This window comes from Salvelinus alpinus, chromosome 29 (assembly GCF_045679555.1).
Source record: "Salvelinus alpinus chromosome 29, SLU_Salpinus.1, whole genome shotgun sequence".
NCBI classification, from domain to species: Eukaryota; Metazoa; Chordata; class Actinopteri; order Salmoniformes; family Salmonidae; genus Salvelinus; species Salvelinus alpinus.
In genome coordinates this window covers 27,386,877-27,408,359 of record NC_092114.1, presented here as the reverse complement: position 1 = coordinate 27,408,359, position 21,483 = coordinate 27,386,877, and the positions used below count along the sequence as shown (strand labels likewise).

At 44.1% G+C, this 21,483-nt stretch overlaps 1 protein-coding gene across 5 annotated transcripts in view; it reads left to right on the top strand.

Annotated features, from left to right (window-relative positions):
• LOC139559422 (triple functional domain protein-like) overlaps positions 1-19,564 on the top strand; it is a 111,588-nt gene extending 92,024 nt beyond the window's left edge. For all 5 annotated transcript variants that reach the window (XM_071375441.1, XM_071375439.1, XM_071375440.1 and 2 more), the window contains 21 exons: positions 2,634-2,729; positions 2,836-2,984; positions 3,382-3,448; positions 3,572-3,675; positions 3,786-3,855; positions 5,281-5,463; positions 5,601-5,651; positions 5,762-5,839; positions 6,077-6,265; positions 6,417-6,597; positions 6,729-7,055; positions 7,176-7,759; positions 9,427-9,674; positions 9,842-9,977; positions 10,258-10,285; positions 10,567-10,729; positions 15,525-15,646; positions 15,795-15,873; positions 15,957-16,157; positions 16,247-16,385; positions 16,582-19,564. In XM_071375441.1, coding sequence (XP_071231542.1) covers positions 2,634-2,729; positions 2,836-2,984; positions 3,382-3,448; positions 3,572-3,675; positions 3,786-3,855; positions 5,281-5,463; positions 5,601-5,651; positions 5,762-5,839; positions 6,077-6,265; positions 6,417-6,597; positions 6,729-7,055; positions 7,176-7,759; positions 9,427-9,674; positions 9,842-9,977; positions 10,258-10,285; positions 10,567-10,729; positions 15,525-15,646; positions 15,795-15,873; positions 15,957-16,157; positions 16,247-16,385; positions 16,582-17,154 — 3,768 coding nt within the window. In that variant the 3' untranslated portion in view covers positions 17,155-19,564. The remainder of the gene's footprint in view (positions 1-2,633; positions 2,730-2,835; positions 2,985-3,381; positions 3,449-3,571; positions 3,676-3,785; positions 3,856-5,280; positions 5,464-5,600; positions 5,652-5,761; positions 5,840-6,076; positions 6,266-6,416; positions 6,598-6,728; positions 7,056-7,175; positions 7,760-9,426; positions 9,675-9,841; positions 9,978-10,257; positions 10,286-10,566; positions 10,730-15,524; positions 15,647-15,794; positions 15,874-15,956; positions 16,158-16,246; positions 16,386-16,581) is intronic.
• Positions 19,565-21,483: the final 1,919 nt, after the last annotated feature.

Genomic DNA, 21,483 nt, shown 5'->3' with positions numbered 1-21,483 from the left:
TATACGGCTTTCACCAAACGAGTCTAAGTTTTGATTATGCATTGTAAGTCTTTTTTGCCTCGTTGCCTGGTTACTCGTTCGTTTGCCGTGTGATAGCACCCTCAGAATAACTCGGAGACACATGCAGAACAGAGCAGGTAGAAGTCTCTAGACGCTGATCTAAGGTCAACTTTGCGTTCTCTCACACTATTCGCTTCAGGATCGAATTTGGGGCAAGCTGATCCTAGATCTGTGCCTAAGAGCAACATCTTGCGTTCGGAACACTCGTCCAAATGAACAAAGTCATGTGCTAAAATGACAATGATTCAGAACTCCCTCCTCCTCCCTCACCCCCCTCACCTGTCCTCACCCCTCCCCTGTGTGCGTTAACCTCATTGCACCATGTTATTAATTGGCACCTACTGTAAGCCCTGGCGCGCCCAGAGGGTACACCCCAACACCCCACCACACACAGACCCTTAGTGGGGCACAGCACAGTCTGGAGACAGCACAGCAAGGGTGAGAGACTCATACACTTTACTGTACCTCCTTACTTCTTCAATGTCTTATACAGTCATTATACACCTTCTCTTTTCTAAATGCAGTCCTTTATTAAACAGTTCATATTTCATCATCCACTTTTAAAAATGTCTTTATTATATAGATATCTCATACACTCTCTATATATATTTTTGACACATCAGACATCAGAACATTCATCAGAAAATGTAACTATCCCATTCTCCTCATTTATTATTTCCTCTTGTTTTTTTCTTTTCTCTGACTTCCTTTTTCACTTTCACACCTGGAATCTCTTATCTTCTCTTATTTTTCAATACCATGGATTTACCTCTTAGGAAACTCATTGGAGACTATACTATATACAAAGTATGTGGACACCCCTTCAAATGAGTGGATTCGGCTATTTCAGCCATTCCCGTTGATGACAGGTGTATAAAATCGAGCATACAGCCTTGCAATCTCCATAGACAAACATTGGCAGTAGAATGGCCTTAATGAAGAGCTAAGTGACTTTCAACGTGGCATCGTCATAGGATGCCACCTTTCCAACAAGTCAGTTCGTCAAATTTCTACCCTGCTAGAGCTGCCCCGGTCAACTGTAAGTGATGTTATTATGAAGTGGAAACGTCTAGGAGCAACAACGGCTCAGCCATGAAGTGGTAAGCCTCACAAGCTCACAGAATTTGACCGCCAAGTGCTGAAGCAATGACTGTTCGATGTTCATCGGGAGCTTCATGAAATGGGTTTCCATGGCCGGGCAGCCACACATAAGCCTAAGATCACCTTGCGTAATGCCAAGTGTCGGCTGGAGTGGTGTAAAGCTCGCCGCCATTGGACTCTGGAGCAGTGGAAACGCGTTCTCTGGAGTAATGAATCACGCTTCATCATCTGTCAGTCCGACGGAAGAATCTGGGTTTGGCAGATGCCAGGAGAACGCTACCTGCCCCAATGCATAGTGCCAACTGTAATGTTTGGTGGAGGAAGAATAATGGTCTTGGGCTGTTTTTCACAGTTCGGGCTAGGCCCCTTAGTTCCAGTGAAGGGAAATCTTAATGCTACATCATACAATTACATTCTAGATGGTTCTGTGCTTCCAACTTTGTGGCAACAGTTTGGGGAAGGCCCTTTTTCTGTTTCAGCATGACAATGCCCCCGTGCACAAAGCAAGGTCCATACAGAAATGGTTTGTTGAGATCGGTGTGGAAGAACTTGACTGGCCTGCACAGAGCCCTGACCTCAACCTTTGGGATGAATTGGAACTCCGACTGCGAGCCAGGCCTAATCGCCCAACATCAGTGCCGATCTCCCTAATGCTCTTGTGGCTGAATGGAAGTCCCCTCAGCAATGTTCCAACATCTAGTGGAAAGCCTTCCCAGAAGCCTGTTATAGCAGCAAAGGGGGGACCAACTCCATATTAATGCCCATGATTTTGGAATGAGATGTTCGATGAGCAGGTGTCCGTCCACATGCTTTTGGTCATGTAGTGTATTTTCCTTCTTTTTTTTTATCATAGATTCACTTTACACTTCTTCATTTTAACTTCATATTAGAACCGATTTCTTGTTCTGATCAACATTGGATCATTCATTAAGAGCAGAGGATCAAAATACAACACGAACAGTAACACTGTGTAAGGTAGACTAAGCGAGATGATGTCATCTTATCAAACCCATTATCCAACTTAGACGTCACCAACATATAGCTGGCTGGAAACATTTTACCCGCCATTCAATGTATGCCTCAGGAATATTTCGGGATCTGTCCAGAAAAAAACACTGTTTTCTTTCATGGTCTCTTTTTCAGTACTCACTTGGATCAGTGTTTGCAGTGTCTCTCTACATGACATGTTTTGATGTTCTCCCTAAAAAGAGGGCGTTCTATAAGAGAGGGTTCAATTAGGAAGAACCAATAATGTTATTCTTGACAGATTTGGTTTCTTGTTTAATTGATAGGATCAGTTAATTTATGTATTAATTCATCAGTTAATTGTTTAAAAAAATTGCTTGATTGTTTTCTAGATTACAGGAATGGTAGTAAATAAAACCTTTAGCCAGATCAGGTAGTAAGACTCTGCTGAATGGCATGTTCTAACACTGTTATCTCCTAACCCCCCACCCTCCATCCCTGTCCAGAGCTCCTCTCGTCTGTCCGTCCGTCCGTCCAGTTCTGAGACACCCAGTGCAGCAGAGCTGGTGAGCGCCATCGAGGAACTGGTCAAGAGCAAAATGGTGAGGACACTCTCTCTCTCACACGCACACACACGCAGAGGCGTCATCTGGTTTACAATCAACCTCCTTCTTTCTCCGTCCCTCTCTCCCTCTTCTCTCTCTCCAGGCTTTAGAGGACCGGCCCAGCTCTCTCTCAGTAGAACAGGGGGATAGCAGCTCTCCCTCCTTCAACCCCTCCGACAACTCCCTCCTTTCATCCTCCTCTCCCATCGATGAGATGGAGGAGCGCAAAACGGGATTCCTCAAGAGACGACAGTACGTACTGAATTGATAGTGCATATTTTTTACTTAAATGAATCTATATGAGTACAACCAAGGGGATAGCACGTTAAAGCCATTCCACTTGTTTCCAATGTGGCACACTAGCAGTGTTTCTCTCTTTCTGTCACTCACTCTTTCTCGCTCACTGTTACAGTGTCCATATTAGGGCAATCTCCGTCTCATAAGGATTTGACTGAAGCTGTCCTACTATGGACACCATACACAGGAACTCCCTTTTATACTTTGACACACTCTTGTTTCAGCTGTTTCTTACTTTCTCTCTCTCTCTCTCTCTCTCTCTCTCTCTCTCTCTGTCTCTGTCTCTGTCTCTCTCTCTCTCTTGCTGTCTCTCTCTCTCTCTCTCTCTCTCGCTGTCTCTGTCTCTGTGTAGTTATGTGTTGTTGGAGCTGGTGGAGACTGAGAGGGACTACGTCAGAGACCTGGGCGTGGTGGTGGGGGTAAGTCAAAACGCATCACTTCCTCCCTCCCTCTGACCTCACTTCCTCTTCCTCTCGTGTTAGTTGATGTTAGAGTGTGTGTGTGTGACGGCTTGATTATGCAACCATGACTGTGTGTTTCAGGGCTATATGACGCGGATGAAGGAGGAAGGGGTACCAGATGATATGAAGGGGAAAGACAAGACCGTCTTTGGAAACATCCACCAGATCTACGACTGGCACAGAGAGTACGACACACACAATTACGCACGCACACACACACACACACACACAATCACACATACAAACACACACACAACATATGGATACGCCTTGCTAACCCTCTCTCTCTCTGCAGTTTCTTCATGGGAGAGTTAGAGAAGTGTCTGGAAGACCCTGACCGACTTGGGCCGCTGTTCGTCAAACATGTGAGTGACTGACTGTTGATGTGTGTGGATGCAGTGCCTTCGGAAAGTATTCAGACCCCTTGACTTTTTCCACATTGTTACGTTACAAAATTATTCTAACATGTATTAAATTTAAAAGATTCTCATCAATCTACACACAATACCCCATAATGACAAAGCGAAAACAGGTTTTTAGAAATTTTTGCAAATGTATTAAAAATAAATAAACAGAAATACATTATTTACATAAGTTTTCAGACCCTTTGCTATGAGACTCGACATTGAGCTCAGGTGCATCCTGTTTCCATTGAGCATCCTTGAGATGTTTCTACAACTTGATTGGAGTCCACTTGTGGTAAATTCAATTGATTGGACATGATTTGGAAAGGCACACACTTGTCTATATAAGATCCCACAGTTAACACTGCATGTCAGAGCAAAAACCAAGCCATGAGGTCAAAGGAATTGTCTGTAGAACTCAGAGACAGGATTGTGTCGAGGCACAGATCTGGGGAAGGGTACCAAAAAATGTCTGCAGCATTGAAAGTCCCCAAGAACACAGTGGCCTCCATCATTCTTAAATGGAAGAATTTTGGAACCACCAAGACTCTTCCTAGAGCTGGCTGCCCGGCCAAACTGAGCATACGGGGGAGAAGGGCCTTGGTCAGGGAGGTGACCAAGAACCCAATGGTCACTCTGACAGAGCTCCAGAGTTCCTCTGTGGAGATGGGAGAACCTTCCAGAAGGACAACCATCTCAGCAGCACTCCACCAATCAGGCCTTTATAGTAGAGTTGCCAGACGGAAGCCACTCTTCAGTAAAGGCACATGACAGCCCGCTTGAAGTTTGCCAAAAGGCACCTAAAGACTGTCAGACCATGAGAAACAAGACTCTCTGGTCTGATGAAACCAATATGGAACTCTTTGGGCTGAATGCCAAGAGTCACGTCTGGAGGAAACTTGTCACCATCTTTACTGTGAAGCATGGTGGTGGCAGCACAGAGCCAGGACTTGAACACGATCAAACATCTCTGGAGAGGCCTGAAAATAGCTGTGCAGCGACGCTCCCCATCCAACCTAACAAAGCTTGAGAGGATCTGCAGAGAAGAATGGGAGAAACTCCCCAAATACAGGTGTGCCAAGCTTGTAGCGTCATACCCAAGAAGACTGTAATCGCAAATCCCAAAGCTGCTTCAACAAAGTACTGAGTAAAGGGTCTGAATACTTATGGAAATGTCATATTTCTGGGCGGGGGGGTTGAATGAATTTGCAAAAAAATCTAAAAACCTGTTTTGGCTTTGTCATTATGGGGTATTGTATGTAGATTGATGAGGGAAACTTGTAATCAATTTTAGAATAAGGCTGTAATGTAGCAATGTGGAAAAAGTCAAGGGGTCTGAATAGAGTATATCTACTGTACCCTAACCCTGGTGTGTTCTTTCTCCAGGAGCGGAGGCTCCACATGTACGTAGTGTACTGTCAGAACAAGCCTAAGTCAGAGCTCATCGTATCAGAGTACATCGACACCTACTTCGAGGACCTGAAACAACGTCTAGGTCACCGTCTCCAGATCACTGACCTCCTCATCAAACCCGTCCAGAGAATCATGAAGTACCAACTACTGCTCAAGGTACGGTGTGGGGGTGTGCGTTGGGGTGAGTCTCTGTGTGTTCTCATCATCATCTTGTGATCATTGGTTAATCATTATGTTTCGCACAAGTCACAGTTTTGTAATATCCAATTAACTTTGCCTCGTTTTGTTTGTAGGACTTCCTCAAATTCTCTAAAAAGGCAGGGTTAGATTCAGTTGAGTTGGAGGTGAGGAACTGACTTTTCTCTAGTGTTTTCATTAAAAAGATCTATATTTTTTGACAATATTGTATTTCCTTAACTTTTTTACCCATTCAATGTGTGTGTGTTCCCTTCAGAAAGGAGTGGAGATCATGTGCATCGTACCAAAGAGATGCAATGATATGATGAACGTGGGGCGGCTCCAAGGATTTGACGTAAGACAACCCTGACAGAAAATAGATATTTACATTTAAAAACGGATCAATTGATTGTCAGATCAATCGATCGAACCAATTGATCAACTCGTCTGATTTTCTTTCCTCCTTCCTGGATCTGCCCCCCTTACCTCTTCCCCCCTCACCCCCCTTACCTCTTCCTTTATTCGTCTCTTTCAATGTTTTTCTCCTCCTTTTTTTCCGTTATCTTCTTTCTTTTCTTTCCTCCCCCTTTAGGGTAAGATTGTGGCCCAAGGTCGTCTGCTGCTTCAGGATACCTTCATGGTATCAGACCCCGAGGAGGGAGTAGGAAGGATGAGGGAGAGAAGGGTCTTCCTCTTCGAACAGATCGTCATCTTCAGTGAACCACTGGACAAGAAGAGAGGTTTCTCCATGCCTGGCTTCCTATATAAGAACAGCATCAAGGTATGCGTATAAACTTCCAAATGTGTATAAACTTCCAAGACAACTCAAAATGTATTTTGAATGCATCAAAAGACAATGTAAGTTTGGAAGCTCTGTATTCATTCACTCGTAATTTTTTAATAAAGGTGAAGCTCTCTCCCCCTCCCTCCAGGTCAATTGTCTCGGGTTGGAGGACAGTGTGGACGGTGACCCCTGTACGTTTGTGTTGACGTCTCGGATGACCAATAGCAGCATAGAATCCTTTGTCCTCCACTCCTCCCACCTGGGTGTCCGACAGGTCTGGACCCTTCAGATCAGCCAGATACTGGAGAGCCAACGCAACTTCCTCAATGGTACCCACACACCTTTAGCTAAGCTTTTTCAACAGTACACGATTTTGGAATGTTGTGGTGAGTGATGTTACCAAAATAAGGTTTTTTATAAATCTCTCTCCCTCGCTTTCTCACTCTCTCTCTCTCTCCAGCTCTGACCTCCCCTACAGAGTACCAGAGGAACCATGTAGGGGCTAGCGACGGACCATGTCTACCCAGCGGCGGAGCTCCATCAGTGGGGAGCATCATGCCCAGTTTGGCCCCTGTTGGAGCTCTACAGGGTGTGCATCAATCTGGGCCGCTCGGTGGAAGTGGGCCCCTCGCTGTTTGTAGTCCCCTTGTTGGAAGTGGTCCCCAGGGTGGAGCTGGCTCATCCAGGAGGCCCTCCAGGATCCCCCAGCCCTCCCGCCTGCCCCAGCCCTTACGACACCCACACAACCCTGGGGCCACAGACCCAGATGGCCCCAACAAAATGTCAGGTAGGCTGAGGCTCTCCCAGTATTACCGAGGGAGTGTGTGTGTCTGTGCGTGTGTGTGTTGAAATTCCTTGGTTAAGACATTTCCCTCCCTCTACTCAGTGTTGCTCACTTCTGATTCAGGTTCCTCCCCTCGTCTCCCCCCTCCTCCCTCGCTCCCTCCCTCTGTCCCAGTGGACCCGCGGGACCTGGCTCCAGCAGGGGGGGTGAGGGAGACCAGGGAGGCCCAGCATGGGGTGAGGGTCCAGGGGGGAAGCCCCCAGGGCAAGCGCCCCATCTTGGCCTCAAACGACCAGCCCCATTCTGTCTCCCCTATCCCCCGGGCCAGTGTGGCCCCCCTCCCTGTACCTGTTGCTCTCTCCACCCCCACCAAGCCTCGGCCAGGCACCATCTCCCCCATGGCCTCCCCCATGGCCACCCCAGCCTTCGGGAAGGATGCGCTCCCCCCTCCCAGCCCTGGCCTGAAGTCTGGCTCTGGTTCCTTCTGGAGCTCCATGCCTGGTTCTCCAGCCAGCCGGCCAGGCTCCTTCACCTTCCCAGGGGAGGTAGTGGATACCCTGGGGAGGCAGAACCAAAACACGGGCCAGATCTCATCCCAGTCAGGGACCGGGTCCCACAGACATTCCAGCCACAGCAAGGAGGCGGACCGCATGAGTACGTGCTCATCGACCAGTGAGCAGTCCATCCAGTCCACCCAGAGCAATGGGGTAAGAGATGTACCCGCTGCCCAGGCTTCAGGGCGGCCTAGTTCTGCTAATGATCCTGGTTGACTAACCCAGCACCCATGGGAGACGTGTCCTGTCCTGTCTTCCTGTGACCTGCTGCATCCCACTGGAGCTGGCTCTACTAAACTTCTACAACATGTTCTACTACTATTTTACAACTAGTAGTACTCTACTATTACAACAACTACTACTAATTGTTGTACTCCTGCACACTTCTTGTATGTCTCTAAAGAATCGACAAGCCTATTAGACTATTCTTCAACGCATAGCTCTAACCAAGCTTTAACTGCACTTCAAGTAGTACTCTACCACTACTGCTACTAGTAGTACTATACGACTACTACTACTACACTATTAGTAGTACTTTACTACTACTACTACTACTATACTATTAGTAGTACTCTACCACTAATAATACTCTACTTCTACTACTACTCTGCTACTAGTAGTACTATACTATACTACTACTACTACTCTGCTACTAGTGGTACACTACTACTACTACTACTACTACTCTGCTACTAGTAGTACTCTACTACTACTACTACTCTGCTACTAGTGGTACACTACTACTACTACTACTACTCTGCTACTAGTAGTACTCTACTACTACTACGAACCTCATGTATGTCTAACAACTCTACTAAATTCTCCTTAAGACTTTCTACTCTTTTTTGCTAAAAAGGCTTTCATAAAGCTTCAGCCTTTAACAACGACTCTCATTTCTACTATTTTTAACTCTTGACAAAGTTTCTTTCAGCTTGATTACTTCTCTCTAACCCTTCTCGTCGGAGCAAAAGAGCAAAGACGACTGAAACTGAAAGTCATCCTTTAACACCTGAGTGTGTACCTCTCTTCCTCTTCACTCTACCTGATTAACTTGTTCTCTGAAGAATTAGTGGTGCCAATCCCTTTTCCGACTCTTTCTTTGTCTCTCATGGAGGAGTATGAACTTTTCTGGAAGCAGTGTGTGAAACTAGAAAATGGATGGTTAACAACAACACTCACATGACTGAACGATTGATGGTAGAAAGTGCTTTAATCAAATTGTACTTCTCTTTTTCCTCTTCCCTCTACCAAAACAGCGGAGTGTGTGAGGTGTATTTGTGTGTGGGCAATGCCGTGGTAAGAGTGATGCTGAGATTTTTCACTTTAAAATGTATGTCAAACAAAAAACAATGATTGCAAAGCTAAACAAACCATACAACTCTATGCAAGAGGGCTACTTTTAACAATTTCCGAGGACATTTTTACAGAAACACATTAACTTGAAGAACAGTGCAGATGCAACGGTTTTACTCTCGTTTTACAGCATCACTCTGTTACCATGGATTTGCCCGTGTGTTGTTTGGGATGCCATGATAGAATCAGTGTGTTTGTCCTGTTACTGATGAGGTACATGGAATCGTGGAGGACTGACTCGTGTGTGTGTGTGTGTGTGTGTGTGTGTGTGTGTGTGTGTGTGTGTGTGTGTGTGTGTGTGTGTGTGTGTGTGTGTGTGTGTGTGTGTGTGTGTGTGTGTGTGTGTGTGTGTGTGTGTGTGTGTGTGTGTGTGTGTGTGTGTGTGTGTGTGTGTGTGTGTGTGTGTGTGTGTGAGATTTAATTCCCAAATTTCATTCCCTAATTCCATAATTCCCCCCTCTCCACAGAGTGAAAGCAGCAGCAGCAGTAGTATGTCGACCATGTTGGTGACCCAGGACTACGTGGCCCTGAAGGAGGATGAGATCAGTGTGTCCCAGGGAGAGGTGGTTCAGATCCTGGCCTCTAACCAACAGAACATGTTCCTGGTGTTCCGGGCCGCTACCGAACAGGGCCCTGCTGCCGAGGGCTGGATCCCCGGTTTCGTTCTAGGACACACCTCCGCCATCATCCCCGACTGCCCAGACGGAACCATCAAGTAAGATACTGTGGCAAATGTACAGTACACGGGGAAAGATTTTAGTGTGACAACAAGATATTGTTAGCCTAAAACTACGAATTGTGTGATATGAGATATGTAATTGATTAGTGTTATATCATACTGTATATCATATACCTTTCAATTGACCCTATTTGTGTTAACAGGAAGTCCTCCTCCTGGCACACCACCCTGCGCATCCGCAAGAAGTCTGAGAGAAAAGAGGAGGGAAAGAAAGAGGGCAAGCTGGAAAACGGTTACAGGAAGTCTAGAGAAGGGCTATCCAATAAGGTTTCTGTAAAGGTAAGTTATCATCAATCCTTTTGTCCAATCATTATTGACCGCTAGCCCCTACCCGTAATGCCTAGGTACGTGTGTGGAAGTGAGAGGGTCGGATAGGCTTAGTGGAATTTCACCATATTGCTTACACCTATCAGAGAGCTAAGTCGTGCCAATGTTACTGCATTGCTAGTAAACAACCAATGGGAACCAGCAATGCCCCTTCCCCCTCCAATCATTTCAGATCTACGCAAAGTGTTCTTCTTTGACATCTGACATTCTGTTTTCTGTCTTGTTTTTTCAGCTTCTAAACCCCAACTACATCTATGATGGTAAGTCCTCTATTGTCTTTTAATGTCTAGTCTCAATAAAATGATCTCAATACAGCAGAATGGATATACAGATATTCAGCAGTGTATTGACTGTATCCAAGACACTTAGGAACAATAAAGTTAATTGTACTGTACCAAATAATAATCAAAGAATGAGGAAAGATCACCAGCAACAATCTACAGATGCTGAGCAGAAAATTATGTAAATACATGATATGCTCTCACTATGACACATTCCCTAGCCCTCTCAGCGATGATGTAATTTGACCTTTGACCCTTAGTCTCACCGGAGTTCCTGGTCCCCCTGAGTGAGGTGACGTGTGACAACGGGGAGTGTGTGACTCTGAGGTGTAAGGTGTGTGGCCGACCCAAAGCTACTGTCACCTGGAGGGGACCTGACCAGACCATCCTGAACAACAACGGACACCACAGCATCGCCTACAGGTGGAGAGAGAGGGGGAGAGAGACACATACACAGAGGCACACACACAGGGGAACAGATACTGTACATGCACACAACCTCGGCTACAGGTACACCCACACAGGGGAACACATACTGTACATAAACTTGGCTACAGGTACACACACACAGGGGAACACATACTGTACATAAACTTGGCTACAGGTACACACACACAGGGGAACACATACTGTACATAAACTTGGCTACAGGTACACACACACAGGGGAACACATACTGTACATAAACTTGGCTACAGGTACACCCACACAGGGGAACACATACTGTACATAAACTTGGCTACAGGTACACCCACACAGGGGAACACATACTGTACATAAACTTGGCTACAGGTACACCCACACAGGGGAACACATACTGTACATAAACTTGGCTACAGGTACACCCACACAGGGGAACACATACTGTACATAAACTTGGCTACAGGTACACCCACACAGGGGAACACATACTGTACATAAACTTGGCTACAGGTACACACACACAGGGGAACACATACTGTACATAAACTTGGCTACAGGTACACACACACAGGGGAACACATACTGCACATAAACTTGGCTACAGGTACACCCACACAGGGGAACACATACTGTACATAAACTTGGCTACAGGTACACCCACACAGGGGAACACATACTGTACATACACTTGGCTACAGGTACACACACACAGGGGAACACATACTGTACATACACTTGGCTACAGGTACACACACACAGGGGAACACATACTGTACATAAACTTGGCTACAGGTACACACACACAGGGGAACACATACTGTACATAAACTTGGCTACAGGTACACCCACACAGGGGAACACATACTGTACATAAACTTGGCTACAGGTACACACACACAGGGGAACACATACTGTACATAAACTTGGCTACAGGTACACACACACAGGGGAACACATACTGTACATAAACTTGGCTACAGGAACACACACACAGGGGAACACATACTGTACATAAACTTGGCTACAGGTACACCCACACAGGGGAACACATACTGTACATAAACTTGGCTACAGGTACACACACACAGGGGAACACATACTGTACATAAACTTGGCTACAGGTACACACACACAGGGGAACACATACATGCACACACACGGCATCGGCTACAGATGCAGAGAGGGAGAGAGAGACATACACACAAAGGCACACATATATACACACACACACACACACACACAAAGACACACACACACACAGCATCGGCTACAGGTACACACACACACCTGTGTGATAGTGAAACTGTAAGCTCTATTAATTTGTCCCTTGTTGTGGGTTAAATACCAGGGATCACATTCACACACTCACTGTACTGGAAGTCACTTTGGATAAAATGACCCTCTAAGTGGCATACAGAGCCTTCAGAAAGTTTTCATACCCCATGACTTATTCCACATGTTGTTACAACCTGAATTCAATATTGGTTAAATATATTTTGGTTCTCACCCATTTACACACAATACCCCATAATGACACAATACCCCATAATGACACAATACCCCATAATGACACAATACCCCATAATGACACAATACCCCATAATGACACAATACCCCATAATGACACAATACCCCATAATGACACAATACCCCATAATGACACAATACCCCATAATGACACAATACCCCATAATGACACAATACCCCATAATGACACAATACCCCATAATGACACAATACCCCATAATGACACAATACCCCATAATGACACAATACCCCATAATGACACAATACCCCATAATGACACAATACCCCATAATGACACAATACCCCATAATGACACAATACCCCATAATGACACAATACCCCATAATGACACAATACCCCATAATGACACAATACCCCATAATGACACAATACCCCATAAAGTGAAAACATGTTTTTAGAAATGTTTGCAAATTTACATAAGTATTCACATCCCCTAAACCAACACTTTGTAGAAGTACCTTTTGGCAGCGATTACAGCTGTCTTTCTGGGTAAGTCTTTAAGTGCTTTGCACACCAGGGGCCTCATTTATCAACTGTGCATAGGCACAAATCTGTGCACATACGATGCGTGGGATCATTTCCACGCAAAGTGTGATATTTATCAATATGACTGTTTGCTTGAGAGTGTGCGTACATTCGTAGGCACAGTGCCAAGTGGTGGAATAAGGAAAATATGTTGAAATTGTGAGTAATAATTAAATCATTTTTCAACGTAATTATATTTCTATTGTGCAATTCATGTAACAGATCTTGACATGTTATATATAATTTGACCACATCAGTGCATTTGTTATGATAATAATCTATATAAAGTACAGTAATTAGTGAAATTGGAGGTGCGTGTTAAAGTGAAACCATTGTTGAAATACTATAAAAGACTGAGATAATGGGAAATCGAATGAGAAATGTCTGATCTTACTTTGTTAGAAGATTTGCAGAATCTTTTTTTGTTGTTACAGAAAGTACAGATTGGCTCATCAGATATAATTTCATAAAACCAATCGTATAGGATTTTTGGAGTATTTAAGACCTACTTTAGAAAGGGAAACATGTCATTCCAGTGCACATCAAAGTGCTATCCATCCTCTGGTTTTTGGCAATGGGCACTTTTCAGCGGGAGCTTGCCGATCGGCAGCTCACATCCCTCGATGAGCCGTTTGGGAGTCAATCATCACTTAAATGAACTGTAACGTACAATTTCCATACACCATCGCACAACAGATTGAAATCAAGAGGAGTTTCTTTGCCATCAATGGGTTCCCAAATAAGAACGGAGCAATAGACGGCACCCACATCGCCATCAAAGCACCATCCCAAAACGAGTTCAACTATGTGAACAGAAAAGGCTCCCACTCTTAATGTTCAGGTGGAAAAATGCTTCTGAATGTGGTGGCCAGGTGGAACGCACGACTCGTTCATTCTGTAGAACAGCAATGTTGACCTGTATTCCTACAGGAGGGAACTGTTGAGGATGAATGGCTTACTGGTGAGTGGTGCCTACTCATTTGAAGTAAATTTGCCATTGCTAAAGCAACTTGAATTGTCCTAATGGTCCTCTCTTTGTAGCTATGTTTTTATTTTTACTGGTCAACCCACAACTGAGCGAGCCAAATATAACATTTTGGTTGTACTCAAACTCTGACACTAGCACCTCTATTTCAGTCTCTGAAGTTGGTTGCGCGGTGGTATTTCATGGTATGGCGTAGTACTGTATATTCCCCATGGGCTTTAACTATATGATTTTGACCCTATATGGTTAATTAGGAGCATTTTGAAATGCAAATAGCCAAGGTCATACACCAGGGTGAGAACAACATCATCATAGGATGCCACCTTTCCAACAAGTCACTTCAGCAAATGTCTGCCCTGCTAGAGCTGTCCCGGTCAACTGTAAGTGCTGTTATTGTGAAGTGGAAATGTCTAGGAGCTACAACAGCTCAGCCACGAAGTGGTAGGCCACACAATCTCACAGAACGAGACTGCCGAGTGCAGAAGCGTGTAGTGCGTAAAAATCGTCTGTCCTTGGTTGCAACACTCACTACCGAGTTCCGAACTGCCTCTGGAAGCAACGTCGGCACAAGAACTGTTCGTTGGGAGCTTCATGAAATGGGTTTACATGGCCGAGCAGCCGCACACAAGCCTAAGATCACCATGCGCAATGCGAAGCATTGGCTGGAGTGTAAAGCTCAGCACCATTGGACGCTTCACCATCATCTGGCAGTCCGACAGACTAATCTGGATTTGGCAGATGCCAGGAAAATGCTACCTGCCACAATGCATAGTGCCAACTGTAAAGTTTGGTGGAGGAGGATTAATGGTCTGAGGCTGTTTTTCATGGTTCCGGCTTGGCCCCTTAGTTCCAGTGAAGGGAAATCTTAACGCTTTAGCATACAATGACATTCTAGATGATTCTGTGCTTCCAACTTTGTGGCAACAGTTTGGCGAAGGCCCTTTCCTGTTTCGAGGTCCATACAGAAATGATTTGTTGAGATTGGTGTGGAAGAATTTGACTGGCCTGCACATCTAGTGGAAAGCATTCCCAGAAGAATGGAGGCTGTTATAGCAGGGGAACCAACTCCATGTTCGACGAGCATGTATCCACATACTTTTGGCCATGAAGTGTATTTTAGAATAGTTTCTACGCAATATTGATAAATGAGGGACCTTACAATTATCTGTATGTGTGGGGTAAAGAGAAGAGGTAGTGATTCAAAAATCATGTTAAATACTATTATTGCACACAGAGTGAGTCCATGCAATGTATAATGTGACTTGTTTAGTAAATGTTTTAATCCTGAACTTATTTAGTCTTGCCATAACAAAGGGGTTGAATACTTATTGACTCAAGACATTTCAGCTTTTCATTTTTTATTACTTTGTAAAAAGTTTTTAAATCATAATTCTACTTTGACATTATGGGTTATTATGGGCCAGTGACACAACCTTAATTTAAATGTAGGCTGTAACACAACAAAATGTGGAAAAGGTCTAGGGGTGTGACTACTTTCTGAAGGCATTGTATTATCATATTCAAGTAAATGTATAAATGTGACTGTGAAACAGTAAGGTTATTGGCTGTTAAAATGTGTAATGTAAATGTGACAGTGAAACAGTTCAAATGAATACGTGTGTGTGTGTGTGTGTGTGTGTGTGTGTGTGTGTGTGTGTGTGTGTGTGTGTGTGTGTGTGTGTGTGTGTGTGTGTGTGTGTGTGTGTGTGTGTGTGTGTGTGTGTGTGTGTGAGACAGTGAGACTGGTGAGGCAACCCTGAGGATAGTAGGCGTGTCTTCGGAGGACGACGGTGTTTACACCTGCGTTGCCGCTAACGACCTTGGCTCTGTGACATCATCAGCCAGCCTCAGAGTGCTAGGTGAGACATCACACAAACACACACACATTTGCACAAACATATTCCCACAGTACTGTAGTGTAATCCCGCACTCGCATGCTTCTGTTGAATTTTCACACAAACTCTCTCCCTCTTTCCCTGTATTTGACTATTCCCCCTGTCTGTGTAGTTGTGTCCAGTGATGGGGTCAGGGTGAGCTGGAAGGACAACTTTGAGTCCCACTACACTGAGGTGGCAGAGCTGGGCAGGTACATTACACATCTCTTCTCCTATCACTCCTAGCTGTGTGTGTGTTTGTCTGTTTACCCAACTGTACCTACTCTCTCCACAGAGGCCGGTTCTCTGTGGTCAAGCGTTGCGAACACAAGTCGACCAAACGCACGGTGGCAGTCAAGCTGGTTAATAAGAAGCTGATGAAAAGAGACCAGGTGACCCAGGAGCTCAGCCTGCTACAGCGACTACAACACACACACCTGGTCACACTGCTGGACACGTACGAGACCCCCAGCAGCTACGCATTGGTCATGGAGATGTGAGTTACACACACAGTAACATTTAACATTCTCACAAATCTGCTGTCATCTAAACCTGGACCGTGTACGTGCCTCAATCTCTCTGCAGGGTTGATCAGGGTCGTCTCCTGGACTACATTGTGAGCTGGGGGAATCTGACTGAGGAGAAAGTGGCCAGCTACCTACGGAACATCCTAGAAGCTTTACATTACCTCCACAACTGTAGGATAGCCCATCTGGACTTAAAGGTACTGTTGTAGTCCTCATCTTTCTCTCTTTCTCTCACTTCTATAGCTCCTATTTATACTCTCTCCCCTCTCTTTTCTATCTCTCTTTCCCCTTCTCTCTTTTCTATACCTCTTATTTATACTCTGTCTCCCTCCCCAATATCGCTCTCCACCTCCCTCCTTCTCCTTCCTCCTCTTTCTCCCTCTCTTCCTCCAGCCTGAGAACCTGTTGGTGTCCCACACCTCGTCCGGCCAGCCCGTGGTCAAACTGACTGACTTCGGGGACGCCATCCAGCTCAACAGTGCCCACTACGTCCACCCTCTCCTGGGCAGCCCCGAGTTCGCCTCCCCCGAGCTGGTCGTGGGGGAGCCCGCCGCCCTGACCTCTGACCTCTGGAGCCTTGGGGTTGTGACCTACGTCCTCCTGAGTGGGGCATCGCCCTTCCTGGATGAGAGCGTGGAGGAGACGTGTCTGAACATTTGCCGGCTAGACTTCAGCTTCCCCCACCACTACTTCCAGGGCGTCACCCAGGGGGCCCGGGAGTTCGTCTGCCTGCTGCTGAGGGCTGACCCTGCAAGGAGGCCTCCGGCTGGGCTGTGTCTGCAGGAGTCCTGGGTTCAGGGCCAGGCCAGGTTAGCAGACGACCAGGGACAGGGTAGGGTGGAGGGGGGGTGTCTGGACACATCTCGTCTGGTGCTGTTCATAGACAGAAGGAAGCACCAGACAGACACCAAGCCCATCGGAGGGGTACAGAGCTTCCTACAGAGCCGGTTACAGCCACGGGCCTGAGCGAGGGTTGGAGAGAGATTCCCACTCCCAACCACCCTAACCCTGGCTGGAAGGAGAGAACGTCCAGTCCAGAGGAGGCTGGTGGGAGGAGCTATAGGAAGACGGGATCATTGTAATGCCTGGAATGGAATCAATTCAATAGTAATAAACACATCAAACAAATGGAAATAACATGTTTGACTCTGTTTCATTGATTCCATTTCGGACATTACAATGAGCCTGTCATTCTATGGCTCTTCCCACCAGCCTCCTCTGGTCCCGTCCCAAATGGGGTCCTAGCTTCCCACCCACTAGTTGCTTGTGTAGATCTTAGAGGATTGGATAGGTGTGAGTAATATTATTTCCACCTATCATATCAGAGGACAAGGTGAAGACGGTATAGATAGAACCATATTGCTTAGACCTATCCAATCCTTTCAGATCTACATTAAGTGACTAGAGGGGTAGGGTCTAGAGATTGATTTGGGACTGGACATCTCAAAGAAATTAAATGAAATTCGCTGATCTCATTCTCTTTCAGATATGTTGTGGTTTAAAAAACAAAACATCCTGTGGTCCTTCAACCAATCAAAACATGATGCCTGTAGGCGTAGAGGTCCTTAGCCAATCACTTTTCCCTGAGAGAACACACATTGAGTTCTCAGCCAATCAAAACAAGGGTGATGCAATGTCATCGCCAGTCTACTGCTGCTTGCTGCTTTACACTCAAAATGAACTTATTTTCCCTCTATCTTACTGAGAGGCAATTGATCAACAGAGAGCCTCTTGATCGATCTTTATCGTGTGGAGGATTTTATCCCTGAACAAACAAACAAACTGAGCTTTCAGAGGAGAATTGCTAAGGAAGATGGTGTTAGCACACATAGCAACTATCCCTTCTCTCTTGTTGCCAGAGACGGAGAAAGAGGGGTTTTGTTTTTGTGCTTTTACAATATATGACTCAAAGACTGTTGGGACACCCCCTTTCTTAAAGAACCAATGTATAGAGAGAACATTGTCCACAACTTTTCAAAAATGTATTTGAAAAAAAAAACAAGATTGAAGAAAATGCTCAGCAGTGGAAAGTCGCTACGCTACTTTAGAGCCCGGAGAGGACTCATCCAATGACTGAGCTCCTCCACTTTATTGAGACAGTTTTATGTCCAATCAGAGCTTTTCGATTGCTGCGCTTACATACTTAATCTAAAAAACCATGACAACGACCATGTTGCAAGTAACTATAGAGATTCTGCTGACTGCTGCATTGTCTTCTCAACAGAAAATTATTTGTTTTTGCTTTTACTAAAACAAAAATTGTGTTGCGCAGATTTAAGATGTTTAAGCCTTACTTTGTAAATAGACTCTAACTGCCTTCTGTCCCTCCCGTTTCAAACTGGCCGCCTGCTTCTGAGGATGTTCTTGGAGGCGAGACTAAAGAATCCTGCAAATTAAATGTAGTAGATCGCCAATTGAGCGACCGAGCCTGAGTGGCAGCAGATATAGCCAATCAGATGGAAAGTGAATGAGGAAGAGGAAGACAGAATTATCTAAATGCACTCACTGGATGCTATGTTTCCCCCATTCTTATCATGTGCATTGTTGCAGTTTTAACATTTTATGCAACTATTTATGAAGACATCTGTTGTACATGTAATAAATGGAGATAAAAGCATGTACTTGGTACTGCAAGCTCCACTGGTGGTAGTCCTCTTTATTTGACCTATAACCCTATTGGGGTGTTAACTTATCACCATAGAATTAGAATGAGTAGAACAGCCCTCCCAATTCAGGTCAATGAAGCCATAATGGTTGGACTGGTGGCCAGTTTGAGTGTCTCCATAAGACGTTTGAGTGTCTCCATAAGACATTATAGTTCTATGGTTATCACTTCCTAGGTAACCTAATCTTCTGGCGTCGCACTCTACATGACACTTATGGCTAGATCGATGTAGTTGATTTTTGATTTGTTTCTTTTCTACCAGTTTCTCAGAAGAGGCCCAGTGTTCAGTCCCTGCTGTTAGGGAAGTATATTGATTTGTCTGTTAGGAACATGCAAAACTGGGTTATTTCTTTCTAGATGAGAGATAGGGATGCTGTGGGAGAGGTGAAGGGAGAGAGCGAGAGGCCCATTGTCAGATCACCTGTACAGTCCCATACAATGAATGTCCTTTAATTTATTTATTAATCCATTTTTGTGAAGTTGTACAAAGGTTGAAACATGAGAATATGGATTGGATGTATTTTTTTGTCCCATCTCATCCTTTTTTATACATATGTATTATGATTTTAAATGGTTTTATTTCACATTATTTGTTTATTTACTTTTGCATGTATATTTCTTTGTACAGAGACCATGAGTGTTTGTGATATGTATGTCAATATTTTCATTATTTTCTGCCATCAATTATTTTGAAATTAAACATAGAACATACCCCCTTGTGCTGTCCTCACTAAAGTATTGCTACCATTGAGCGCTTTTTTAGTACAGTAGCATGTACTCTTAAACACTACATCTTCCAAGAACCAGGCCAGAGATATCTTTGGTAGATTTAATTAGAAGTGTAAAACTGTAACACAAAACAAGCACAGTATACAAATGGTAAGTACCATGCAGTGCATTCGGAAAGTATTCACACACACAGAAATAGTTCATTTATGTAAGTATTCAGACCCATTGCTATACGACTCAAAATTGTGTTCAGATGCATCCTGTTTCTACAACTTGATTGGAGTCCACCTGTGGTAAATGCAATTGATTGGACATGATTTGGAAAGGCACACACCTGTGTGTGCATGTCAGAGCAAAAACCAAGCCAAGAGGTCGAAGGAATTGTCCGTAGAGCCCCGAGGCAGGATTGTGTTGAGGCACAGATCTGGGGAAGGGTACCAAAAAATGTCTGCAGCATTGAAGGTCCCGAAGAACACAGTGACCTCCATCATTCTTAAATGGAAGAAGTTTGGAACCACAAAGACTCTTGCTAGAACTTATTCAAGAAAGATCCAGTGTAATATATTATAAAAATAAAGCGAACTGGATGGAATATGGGGAAAAATGCACCAAATTATTTTTCAATCTTCAATATAGAAATGCTACCAAAAAAAATGTATTAAAACTTGTTACAAATGATGGAGTCACGCATGATTCACCAAAAGATATTTTGAAAGAGGAAGTAAAGTACTTTAAGAATATGTTTTCGTTTCAGGCTCCTCCATCTCCACTAACTGAAACTAATTGTATGGATTTTTTTCCTATTAATAATGTAAAATTAACATCTGTACAGAAAGACTCATGTGAAGGCCAAATTACAGAGGAGGAACTGCTTGATGCAATTGGGGCCTTTAAAGATGGGAAAACTCCAGGGCTGGATGGCATACCAGTGGAAGTATACAAAACTTTTTTTGATATACTCAAAGGACCATTATTAGCTTGTTTTAACCACTCCTATATAAATGGTAGATTATCAGACACGCAACAAGAAGGTCTGATATCGTTATTACTGAAACAGGACCCAAGTGGTATATATAAAGATCCAGTCCAATTAAAAAATTGGAGACCTCTTACACTTCAGTGTTGTGATGCAAAAATCCTAGCAAAATGCTTGGCGCATAGAATAAAAAAAGTTTTGTCAGATATTATTCATCCTAATCAGACAGGTTTTTTACATGGACGATACATTGGAGATAATATAAGGCAAGTACTGGAAACAATAGAACACTATGAAATATCAGGGACACCAGGCCTGGTTTTCATAGCTGATTTTGAAAAGGCTTTTGATAAAGTACGACTGGAGTTTATATATAAATGCCTAGAATATTTCAATTTTGGGGAATCTCTTATAAAATGGGTTAAAAGTATGTATAGTAACCCTAGGTGTAAAATAGTAAATAATGGCTACATCTCAGAAAGTTTTAAACTATCTAGAGGAGTAAAACAAGGTTGTCCACTATCGGTATATCTATTTATTATTGCCATCGAAATGTTAGCTGTTAAAATTAGATCAAACATTAATATTAAGGGATTAGAAATCCGTGGCTTAAAAACTAAGGTGTCATTGTACGCTGATGATTCATTTTTTCTTTTAAAACCACAACTAGAGTCCCTCCAAGGCCTCATAGAGGATCTAGATACCTTTGCTATCCTCTCTGGATTAAAACCAAATTATGATAAATGTACCATATTACGTATTGGATCACTAAAAAATACACATTTTATACTGCCATGTAGTTTACCAATTAAATGGTCTGACGGAGATGTGGACATACTCGGTATAAAAATCCCAAAAGAAAGAAATGATCTCACTCCAATAAATTTTTATAGAAAGTTAGCAAAAATAGATAAGATCTTGCTAC